At 46.0% G+C, this 12312-nt stretch overlaps 1 protein-coding gene across 1 annotated transcript in view; it reads right to left on the bottom strand.

Moving 5' to 3' along the window:
* Positions 1-1087: 1087 nt before the first annotated feature.
* The window catches only part of SLC1A1 (solute carrier family 1 member 1), a 76015-nt gene continuing 64790 nt past the window's right edge, over positions 1088-12312 (bottom strand). The window contains exons 10-12 of the mRNA XM_036260307.1: positions 11775-11969; positions 6435-6569; positions 1088-4190 (exon numbers count right to left, since the gene is read on the bottom strand). Of these exons, the coding sequence (XP_036116200.1) occupies positions 3944-4190; positions 6435-6569; positions 11775-11969 (577 nt within the window). The 3' untranslated portion in view covers positions 1088-3943. The remainder of the gene's footprint in view (positions 4191-6434; positions 6570-11774; positions 11970-12312) is intronic.

The following is a 12312-nucleotide window of genomic DNA, read 5'->3' as shown; positions in this document are numbered from 1 at the left end:
TAGAAGAGGGTACAGACTGACAAACCTCAGAAGAGGGGAAGTGGGAGGGAGGGAGAGATAAACCAAATAACTTATATGCAGGTATGTGTGTAGTCAATGAACACAGACAACAATGCTGGGGGGGGGGGGCAGGGAATCAGGAGAAGAGTGTCAATGGGGGAAAAGAAGAAACATCTGCAACAAAAATAAATTTGAAAGAAATGGGACAGCAGATCTTAATGCTTTCTTAGAAATTTTGTGGCAGCATTTAGCCTGGGCCACTGAGAAATGTCCCCGGTTATCGCCATTCACGGTAACTTCATACACTTATGTGTGGTCATGTAATTCAATATATATGGATCAATATATATTGTTCTCAAAGCCTATTTAACAAGACTTCTTGTTTATAGTATATGGCTTTCACTTAAAAAGTTAAGATTTCAGGGGAGGGAGGCACATTTCCCACCACAGGGGTATTTAAAAAATCCCACATGGGGCCCAGAACACAGTCTCCACATGGGGAGGACATTCATGTGAGAGACACAGGCCAAGGAGGTCGAAGTGCACCGCATGCCACTGGTTTCAGGACTCGATACGAAGGGTTCCACGTGAATGTCCATCTCGCCTCAACGCATGCAGCCTGATCGAGTCCCCATGTGCGACTTCACAGAAGAAAATACTCAAGTCTTACACTATTTACATCAAAGTGTTCTGTTTTCAGAGAGTCTCCCCTTCATAGAATGGGAGTTAATATATTGTCTTACTAGGTTGGATGAACTGTTTGCAGCTAACATCAAGGGATGAAGGCGGCAACCCTTAATCCTATCAAAGGCCCCCAAGCACTGAGGAGCAATTGAGTTTGCATCTCTGTGGATTGCCCATGTCAATGGGGGATGAGGGTGTAGGGCTTTTTCTGGGGGGTGGACACTAGCATATATCAAATATATTATGTGACAGTATCTCTGCTACATGCATTATACACATTTTCTCATTTAACTTAAAGCAATCTCAAGGGGCAAGATTCATCATCATTTCACAGATTAAACAAAGGCCTAGATTATTGGCAAGGGTCACAAAACTGATAAAGAGACCAGAGCTGTGTGCCTACTCACTGGTCCTTTGCTGGGTAGTTAAGAGAATACAGAATATTCTGTTGCATAGAACCTTCTAGAATTCTGTCAAGGCTCTGCATGACCATTTCCTCTTTCTGTTCCAGGATGGAAGAATCTTAAACACCTGCAAAGCCAACTGTTGCTGGCCCCCTCTGGGTTATAAACCACACAGTTTCCTCATACTCTTCTGAGAATGGGAGGTTTTAAATGACAGGCCTTGTACCCAGTGGGCTATGTTAAAAAAAATGAAGTAATTTTCCAGAGCTGATAACACCGCTCCTCTGTACACAAGTATACTTTGGGCAGAACAAAATCATATGGGGGTACGTACTCAGGTTCACTGACTTTTCCAAACAGACCTCTCTCTTTCTCAGGAGTTGCGTTGTTGGTATTTTATCCCATGTTGCCAAAAGAGAAAGCTGTTCTGAATTAGTTTGGCCAGGTAGTGCTTATGCACTTTTATGAGACACTATCTCGGCAGGGCCGACAATCCACTCCCTTGCTGTCCATCACTCACGAGTGGGCCCACTCGCGGAACCCGTCAGGACTCGGTTCCAGGCAGGACTGTGCCATTCCTTCCAAGAGCTCTCTGAACACAGCCATTGGTAGTTCGTGGTAACATTCTGGAGGGCAGGATCAGTCCTTCAGTGAAACCAAGTCACTGTCAACACAGTGACTTCCTCCCATTACAGTAATTTCTAACCAAATTCTACCTACCCATTCATCTCAGTCATAAAGTATGGGCAAAGTTCATAATGACACTGAACTTCAACCATTTAATCCCCACTGATTAACATGAAGAATTAGATTACTTTTCCTCAAGCCCTGCTTTTTCAATCTTGGCTATAAATACAGCTTTGGAAACGCCAACCTGTGTACAATCTGAGTTAACTGACCATGTCTCCACCTTCCCACGCCCATCAGAGTGAGATAAAAGAAGAGAGAAAGGCGGGGAAGAAAGAATGATGGGAATGTTTATTGAGATTGAAATGGAACATTGTTCTCTCTGATGAGTTAACAGCACAGTGTGTTAAGAGGTCAGTTACAAATTGACTCCAAAATAAGGACCTGCAGTTCATGGACATCTCCGCCCACCACAGGGCTTCAAACTGGAGAAACTGGCCAAGGGGGTAGAACCATTCAGCCCAAGAAAATTACTAATTCAACTGCATCATATTAGATGTTCTATAACCACCACCACTCTTTGCATTTTAAAAACTCACATTGAATTACGGGTTCATATTTATGGTGTTTTCACAATAATTCAGTATCATTCTCTTGACTTCAGGGGCAGGTGGTCAATACCGAGCATTTATTTACTTTTCCATGTTCTGGTGTTTTAAATAGAGAAGCACAGGCTTAAATTGGCTACTCAGTCCTGCAGGAGCACAAGTATTCTGGATCTCAGTGTAAATACAAGTTTATGTTAAACATTATTTACAAGATGTGAGCTGAAGCACAGACTTTAATAAGGTATCTTCATAAATTAGCAGGAAAATGACAAATGACAGATTTTAATGAGCAGGGCCAAGACTACTAGACTACTGGTTGGTTAGAACAATCCTTCCCGGAGGAAGAGACAAGTGCCGTACAAAGCGGATTTTCCTGAACCACTGATCCCAACATCTCACTGTGGGATTTACTCTGCAAGAATCCAAGGTAGGGAGAGTGCTTTTCTGGTCAATGCAGCTTGTTCAACCTATCAAATCCATATTAAAATACAACTTAGCTAGTAGCTTGCCACTGTTGCTTGGGCCCTGAGGGGTACTGTCATTTTTGAGTGGGTATAATGGACTTTGGAAGAATAAAGCCTTCCAGTTGGCCAAAAACACATCCAGCCTTTGAGTGTCGCCTTTGAGTGTCATCTTATATAGGGCTGATATGGATTCCCTCTCAGCAGAATTTGGAAGTTGTAATAAATGGCTATGCTACCTCAGAGTAACCCCATTATACATCTCTGCTTTGGGGCTGATACACAGACATGAAATGATCGAACGACATGGTTTCTCGTTCTAGTGCTCCTGAGAGAGGAGTTCTGATAAGCCCCAAAGTAGATCTGGACTGGAACCATAGTTATTATTCAAGTATAAAGAGAGCTCTTCATTTCACATTGACAGTTCAATTCTGATCTCTGGCAAATTATATGAAAATAATATATACATACATATAGATATATATATATATATTTCTAGCTCTACACTGAACACTGGATTAATAGTTACCAGTGCCCCAATACAGTACATTGAAAAGAGAATCTCCCTTCCCCCCAAGCCCGACACCCATCTTAAAACTGTTATTGCAGAACTGTGCTGGTCTGTTTCATTTCAAAGCAGTTTCTTTGAAATTGGCTGGAGATTAGTTCAAAATGGACAATTTGGCACATTAACTGGGGGAGAGATGGTTTAGATGCATCATCATCTATAAAAATGTGAGACGTCAAAGGAAATTCATGCCAATAGAAAGCCTGAGTAAAAAATTTGTAGTCAATGACAGAATATTTTTTTTAAAAAAAAACCCAAAACACTGATCTGTGCATGAGAAAGCAATTTCGCTTTCATGTCCGTTACCGAATTCCCACATGCTACGTTACATACGTCCAAACTCTGTCTCTTGTGGAATTTTAAAACCCCAGATAATACAGCTTTCCTTTGAATCAACTTCCTTTTTTCTTACCCCACCCCCAAACCCCACGACCTGGAGAGTGAAAGCTCTGAATCCAAATATAGAAAATAACCTGGAGGTCTGTGTTACCAGGTCAAATGTACAATTGGCCATTAGTGTTTTTCTTTTCCTTAATGTCTGAATTTTCTAAAAGATGTCCTTCGTCACCCCAGTCACGTGAAGCCGGGGCTCTAGAACTGCGAGGTCTGGGTGAACGAGATGGTGTCCGACTTGTCTACGGCAAAGCCTCCGTTGACGTAGGACTTCTTGGTGTCCGAGTCTTCGTTGTCGAGTGTTGTGGTTTCCACAGCAAAGGGGTTCACGAAGTTGACTTCAGGGGAAACGCTCATCTGCTCCAGCTCCTTCTTAGACAGCTTCTCCACGATGCCCGTCCCAAAGGCGTCACCGAGGACGTTCACCATGGTCCTGAACCGGTCCCTGGGGAAGGGAGAGGGCGAGTCAGGCAGGAGGGACTGCATTTCCCTTCCCCCCCGAGAGAAAAAGGACCCAGTGCTGAGTGATGAGCTGAGCAAACGCAGAAGTGCTGTCCTCAGGGCGCTGGCCAGCGGCTCCTCTCCTCACAGGCGTGGAGCAGAAGGCGCTTCACCAAGGGGCAGAACGGGCGAAGCGGCTCCCCCTGGCCTGTGCTCCCAAGTCACAGTGACTCCCCTAAGAGCAGTGCCAATCTCCCTAAATTCTCTCTCTTCTTCCCAAGAAATGGGAACAGTCTTCACAAATTATTTTGGGGAAGCTGAGGGAGAGTCAAAATTCAGTAAGTCTTTCCCCCTTAACCTCTGCCTTGTGAGCATATCCGGGCTCTCCTTCGGCTAGGGTGAGAGAATGTGGGTGTTGGTGGCTGGCATGTGCACTGTGTGTGTGCCAAGTGTTCCTGTGTGTTTGCCTGTCCCGGGTGTACTTGTTTCTTTACCACACTGTGTCACTCCACGAACAAGCCAACAGGGACGCCACAGAGCACAGGGTCAGAAAACACAGGTTTGCCTGGGAATGGCTTGCTCCTTGAGGGGCCCCCAGCTAGTCTGACCCCCGACAGCCTGGAGAAGGGGCTGAAGGCAGGAAGAGGTGTGGGGAGAGGAGGCAGACTGCTGAGAGGAGGCTGGAGCACTGCTGGTAGAACTATGTGCGTGAATATTCTTGTGGAAACAACACTGCAGGACAGAAGAGGTCAGCAGAGCTACCCGTGTCCATTCTGGACGCCCTTCGGTTACACAGAACAAGGCTGTAGGCTGAACTGGGCCCTAGCGTGGACCAGCTGGTCGTCTTATCCCATGAATCAGACCGAACCTTTGACTTTTCTGGGTATCTTGGAAGTGAAGGTCACTGATTCCGGGAAGAACTAGGGAAAGGAGAGAAGTGCAAATCCACCACCACCATTAGCAAGAACAATGGGTGCACCTGTCAATGGTGGGGCACCTTTGCAAGAAAGATGCCACCGCACAGAACCTTGGGCCTTATAGAACCAAGTAGCTACTCAGAGGACCCCACATGGCACAGCTTTCCAGGGACAGGATCTCCTGCCTTCAAGGACATGACTGTATCTTCAAACCCACACAGAATGTTTGTTTCCTTTCCTTCCACTTCAGCTGCTACTTGCAAACTACATAGCACTGGCCTTCCCAGTAAGCCCGGCTAGTTCCAGTGAAGGCTCACTAAGGAGCTACACTTGCCCCTGATGGCCAGTGGACAGAGCCGGACCTAGATGTCGGAAGGTCAAAGCACAGCATGAGTATCAACCAAGGATGGAGCTGGGAACCAGGCTCGTTCTAACTTTAACCTTGGGCATCACAAAAGGCATGTTTTTACCCTTACCCTCGACATACCACAGATGCTCTGCTGTGTTCCTTAGCCGTGTGTGCGTAAGAGACAGGGGAACGGGGAGGGAGGGAGGGAGGGAGGGAGGGAGGGAGGGAGAGGGAGAGAGAGAGAGAGAGAGAGAGAGAATGGGAGAATATGAGAGAATATGAGAGAGAATATGAGAGAGAATATGAGAGCATCATTGGTTGAGGCCTGAATGGTGTAACTCACTCTAGTTGTAACAATAATACTTGTCTTTTATTGAGCACATACTGTCTGGCAGACACTGTTTTAGACACGTCTCCCATATTAGCTCACTCAGTTCTTACACCAACCCAATGAGAGAGAATCTTACAGATAATGCACCCGGACCTCAGAGAGGTTAAGGAATTAAGGTCAGAAGCCAGGAAGACAAGGCAGCGTTGCAGCAAAGCCTTTCCTCGTGCCATTGCCCCTGATGGTCAGGTGCTTGGAAGGACTCTGACTGCGAAGCTGGTGGTTCTGAAACTATGCTGCTGGCCCAGGGCTGGGAGAGGCGAGGGTGGCCTGTGGGGCTGGGAATGTCTGGGGCCTCGCCAAGCTTCTTCACCTTATTATTTTGTGATTACCTCGTCCAGCACCCAGCTCCTAACCTAGAGCATTACCAGGCATACTGAGCTAGTGGAGATCACTGGTTTTTTAAATCCCTGCTTGAAGGGATGAGGAGTTAATTTTCAACCACGTTATCAGCTGGCCTTGTCAGAGGGAAGCCGAAGCAGCAGGGTGGCTCACTGGGCAATCTGAAGAGAGAGTGATGGCAGAGTGCGGATTCTGCCGGCCGGGAAGCCTGCCTTCCCCTTCGGCCCAGGCAGCGCATTTATTCCAACTCACAGGAGCCAGTCGACAGCAATGATCAGGGTGACGTCCTCTGTGGGCAGGCCCACGGCACTCAGCACGATCACCATGGTCACCAGGCCGGCCTGGGGCACTCCGGCAGCTCCGATGCTGGCAGCTGTGGCCGTGACACTGTAGCCAAAACACACCAGTGCGACAGGAGTTAGACACCCATTTCTTCCTTCAAGGTCCTGGCCCAAAACAGTTGGTCCCAGTGGCTCTTATGCTGTGCCCCCAAATTGGCCAGTCAGAATCGTTACCTGCTCAGCACCAGCTCTGCCTTATTAAAAGGCTGTGGGAGGCTGACAGGAGTATGATGTCCTTCCAGGGAGATACAGCAAATCACTCTGATAATGCAAAGACCACGAGGGGCACGCAAAAAATGCGCAAGACAGATATTCAAGAGGAAGGCCAGTGTTTACCCACGGGGGTGTTTATTTCCTGGGAGACGTTATCTGCTCACCCATCAATCATTTACTAAGCATCTAATATGTGCCAGGAATTTATTGCCCTGAAGGATGCAGAGAGATAGTGGTACGGATGGATGGGCGAGGGCTTTTTAGGTGAAGGCAAACCTGAAGTGTTCAAGCAGGTTTCATTCACTTTCTTGACATCACAAGACTCTTGACCTCTCTGCGGGATGCCCTTTAGGGCACTGAATTGAGAAATAGCTACGACTCCTGTCCAAGGTATAAGCATTTATTCCTGATGACTCCTTTCTGCCAGTGGATACACTTTATGCAAAAGAAAGATCTGGAATCCGGGAGAGGCAGCCATGTGAACTTCATTACGATGTATTTAAAAAGATGCCTCTTGCCCTGGCCGGTTTGGCTCAGCAGTTAGAGCGTCAGCCCACAGACCAGAGTCCTGGATTTTGTTCCCACTAAGGGTACATACCTCGGTTGCAGTTTGTCCCTGGCCCTGGTTGGGGCCGTGTGGGTGGCAACCAATTGACTGTCTCTCTCTCATCGATGTTTCTCTCTCTTCTTTCCTCTCTCACTCCTGCTGTATCTGAAGATAGATGAAAAAAAATGTCCTCAGGTGAGGATTAAAAAAAAAAATCCCTCTTGGGCAGATAAAAGGTGGCATCAGAGATTTTTCTTTTTGTACCGTGCAGTTAATCATCAGCAACTTACTTAAATCAGGTCATTTAAAGTCCTCAAAAGTCCCTGGATTTGAGTCAGCACGAGGGGGACACCCACTACATTTTCTGGAGACGTGTTCTCACTGGGCCAAGGCCTGACCTACCTCCAGGATGCCGCTGAGTTGAAAGGTGAAGATGCAGAAACTGCCCATTCAAACTAGAAGAATCCCTGATTCTAGCCACAACCCATATTCCTGGGAGCTCGTAAAGACTCAGAGTTCTTACAAAGCTGATACTAGTGCCCATTTCCCTGCCTGGCGATGGTCACAGACAGTGTCTGAGGGTTAAGCTCAGGCCTGAGTTCTTAGACAAGTGTCTTTCCTCAATGGCTGTGGCCACCCAATTTCCAGCAAGTCAGAGATTTCTGGGGCTGTCTTTACTCCTCTCAAATTTTCAGGCCACCTCTATAATCCTTTAGTTCTGTTCTGACTTTGTGAAACCCAAGCTTATTTCAATGCTGGCTGAAAACATTTAAACAGAAAGCACTGATGGGTTTCATTTGTCAGAGGTGATGTGTGTCCAGGTCCATGGATCCCTCCTGGAACCTCCACACCTGTTAACCACATGGTCAGTATAGTGTGAGGCTGGGCTTGAAACTCAAAATCCATTTAGCCAGAACTCTACTCTTGACCTTGACCTTGCTCACTGAACTTCGGCTATCTAACTGGTTTTGGTCTGAGGTATAAATGTTCATATAGGGGAAACAATTTTACTAAGAGCATGTCCTTAGGCAAGTTACTGCCCTGAATCTGTTTCTCACCGGTAAGATGGGACTATGTGTAGGGCTGCGTGAAGACTCAATGAGGTAATACATGTAAGGCACCCAGCGCAGCACCTGGATAGAGCAGATGCTTAAAACCAGATGCCTTTTCTGCTACCACTGCGGCTGGTATTGTTACTATGACTACAGAAACAACTACTGTTACTCTCACTGCTACTTTTCCCTCCAAGCTCTTTCTGGGCCCCAAATTCTATAATTATCTTTTATTATAAGAAACTGTACCCTGCCCTGGCCAGTGTGGCTCAGTTGGTTGAATGTTGTCCCATGCACCGAAAAGACACCTGTTTGATTTCCCATCAGGGCACATGCCCAGGGTGCAGGTTTGATCTTGGGTCAGGGTGCGTACAGGAGGCAACCAATCGATGTTTCTCTCTCTTCTCCCTCTACCTTCCTCTCTCTCTAAATTCAATAAAAAAAATTAAATAAAAAAAAAGAAAATGTACCCTACTTTTAATTAGTTGGAACCTTTGATAAATGAATACAGTATTATGACAAAAAGGTATGTTTTGGCTGGATGGTGCCTACATTTCTTTGATGTCTAGTCCCAAAGGGCCACAGAAAGAGAGAAACTATAGGTCAAAAATATCTCTCCAATCATTAACCATAAGAGCCACAACTGTAACTTGTAAAGTTAAAAATAACATTTATTATTTCATTTTCCTCCCAGGTGGATCCAGAGAGGAATTTTTATTCTAAGTCAATGATTACTCTGCAGTTGTAACTGGCTCTGGGCCAGAGGTTATCAGCCAAGTCTGATGTAAAAATACACCAGAGCGAGGAGGGAGGTTTTTATGTGAATCGATTATTTAGCCTCCATGCCCAAAACAAGTTTTTTATTTAAAAAAAGGTGAGAAAGATCTAGGAAACTTGACTGAGGCAGAGAGAGAGAGAGAGGGAATTCATCACCAAGCGGCAAATACTCCAAAGAACAGGCACCGTGCCCTGGCCAGTATGGCTCAGTTGGTCGGGAATCACCCTGTACATAGACAGGTTGCCAGTTTGATTCCCAGTCAGGGCACCTGCCCGGGTTGCAGGCTCCAGTCTCTGGGAGGGGGCGCGTGGTGGCAGCTGATTGATGTTTCTATCTCCCTCTCCCTGCCTCTCTCTCTCAAAATAAAAAATAACTGGCATCTCATACAACCACTCCTGGGAAATCAGTTCAGTGCAGATGAGGTTCCACAGCCCGAGGTGAGGAAGGTGGGAAAGGGCACTTGGGAATCTGAAAGGAACACCTGCTGGGACCACAGTGGCTGGGGAACTTTCTCAGGCATGATTCAAGGTTTCAATCTTAACATACTTGTTGCTGTTCAAACTACAGGACTTTACTGAGCTCTTCTAGCACGTGCTTCTTTAGCCACTAACACTTTTTACAGATCATGCAGCATCCACACAGCTGCCCAGCTCATAGGCCAAATCGTCTAGTTTACACTCGTCTTCAGTTAATTTCAGGCAACCTGCAATAATTATTTTATGACTTAGGGTTGGGGAAGATTAAAAAATGTACTGTGTTAGAACTTATGCCTATGCCAAGGGCTGGAGATGCAAGAGCGAATTAACTCTGAAATGTTCAGATTCAACCTTGAGTAGGCTCAGGAGCCCAGTTTAGTCTTAAACTTCTGCTCTAAACTGAACTCAAGTCTCTGATGAACTCTAATCACAATCCACACTTCAAAGCAGCCCTGACCAGTAGAATTTCCTGCAATGACAGGACTTACATGATGGATCCTATTTCTACAATGACAGAACCTTCTGTGTCTGCTCTGTCCAATTCATGTGTGTAGCTAATGGTACCATATTGAGAGGAAGGGCTTTGGAAAAATTCACTGATGAAATCTTCACCATCTACTTGATTAGACAATTTCAGTCTTTATTTGAGGAAGATTCTCTGCGGTATTTAACTCCAGTGAAAGTCTCTCTTCTCTGGGTTTCAATGATCCCTTGGCTTCATGGCTCCCTTTCCACCTTTCTCTTCTTATTACTCTTCCTCTTGGGTTCTTCCCTCCCTGCCTGCCTCTAACATTAGGATTTTCTAGGGCTCAGTCCTTAGTCCTTTATCTATGAACTCGTCCTATGGAATGTCATCCATGCTGAACATTTACTCAGTCTCACTATGTAGTCATCATCCTAAGCATTTTATATGCATCACCTGACTTAATTATCACTACTTGCATAAAATGTTGATACTATTATTATCCTTACTTCACAGGAGGAAAACATAACCTTAGAGAATTCAAGTAACTTGGCCAAGGTCACAGCTAATCCTGGTAAAGCTCAGATTCAAACACAGTGAACTGACTCACTATCAAGCTGAGCACCCTGACTTGTGTAATTACAGTCGAGACATTTTTCTACCTGGGTATCTTAAAGGCATTTCAAAGTCAAAAAGCATAAACTCTTTATCCTCCCACCTATATTTGCTTGTCTTATACTAGTTCCTGCTTGGTAAGCACCATCCACCAATCCAGAAGCATCCACCAGTCCTGGGGTCCCAGCCATCCTGTCCCTGACTCTGAATCTACCTGACACCTCTTGAATTCACTAGCTCTTCTCCATCCCCCACGCCAGTGCCTTGGTGTGGGCCTTTCCATCTCTCACCTGGACTTCTGCAATAATCTCCTAACTGCTCTTCCAGCTATGGTTCCTGCTCCTATCCAGTCCTTCTACCATATTGCCAATTACCTTTCTAAAATGAAAATCTGTCCATAATATGAGATCGTCCAAGACGCTTCCACGAGCTCCCCATACAAAGCTTTCATGACACGATCCTGACTCATTTCTTTATGTTCTCCACACAGCACACTGCCAGTCATACCAAATAATCTGCACTCTGTACCTACGGCCATGGTTATATCCAAGCCCCTGCACACACTAGTCCTTTTATCTAACATGCTCTTAGCTTCCTTCTTCTCCTACGACATTCTTATTCCTCTTCTAAAACTGAGCTAAACTTTCTCCTCCTCTAGGGAGCCTTTCCTCACCTTCCCAGGTACAGCCAACCTTTCCTTCCCTGGTGTCTTCTGTGCCTCCCATTCAAACCTCTGTTATTGCCCTCATCACACCACTCAGCATTTATTTAGATACGTGTATCCCTTACCTACCTACTGGGAATCCCTTGAAAGAAGGGACTGGCCCTTGTACAACCTTGAATCGTTGGTACCTACTCTGTGCTGAGGACCCAGTGAGGCACTGAACTGAGAACGGAGTGATGCTTTTGGCTATTCAGACCCTGAAGCAGAAATCTTGTGTGCCACCATCCCACTACTTGTAATAGAGTCATGTTTAGTCTTGGGAGAGACTTTGTAGACCAAGAAAATCAATCCACCACTGGACCACGTTTGATCTCCCTTCACAGACGGTTTTCACTGGAGACAATTCCAGTAACAGATGAAAACGAGTGTGACCCCAGCCCCACCTAATAGTGATGATCTGCCCAATGCCCAAGGCCAAGCCGTTGAGCTGTGCGATGAACACAGCTGCCACTGCTTCGTACAGGGCAGTCCCATCCATGTTGATTGTGGCACCCACGGGCAATACGAATCTAGTGATCCTTCTGTCCACCTGGTTCTTTTCTTCAGCACAGCGGAAAGTGACGGGCAGTGTTGCCGAACTGTGTGATAAAAGACAAAGGAGCTTACAGTTCAGAAATGCTGGTCCTCAGTCCCTGCCTGAACAGACACCTCTATTCCAAAAACCAAACCGGGAGCCCGAAGCATGCTGGTACTCTGTTTTGATTTTAAATGAAATTGTTTCTTTTTAATTTTTTTTCCTTTATTGATTTTACAGACAGAGGAAATGAGAAGGAGAGAGAGATAGAAACATCGACTGGCCGCCTCCTGCATGCCCCCCACTGGGGATTGGGCATGTGTCCTGACCAGGAATCAAACCGGCGACCTCTTGGTGCATGGGTCGATGCTCAACCACCGAGCCACCAGCCGGACCATGCTGGTACT

The sequence above is a fragment of the Molossus molossus genome, unplaced genomic scaffold, assembly GCF_014108415.1.
Source record: "Molossus molossus isolate mMolMol1 unplaced genomic scaffold, mMolMol1.p scaffold_m16_p_14, whole genome shotgun sequence".
In the NCBI taxonomy this organism is placed as follows: Eukaryota; Metazoa; Chordata; class Mammalia; order Chiroptera; family Molossidae; genus Molossus; species Molossus molossus.
Note: the sequence above shows the minus strand (reverse complement) of the source record. Positions and strands in the feature narration are given on the sequence as shown.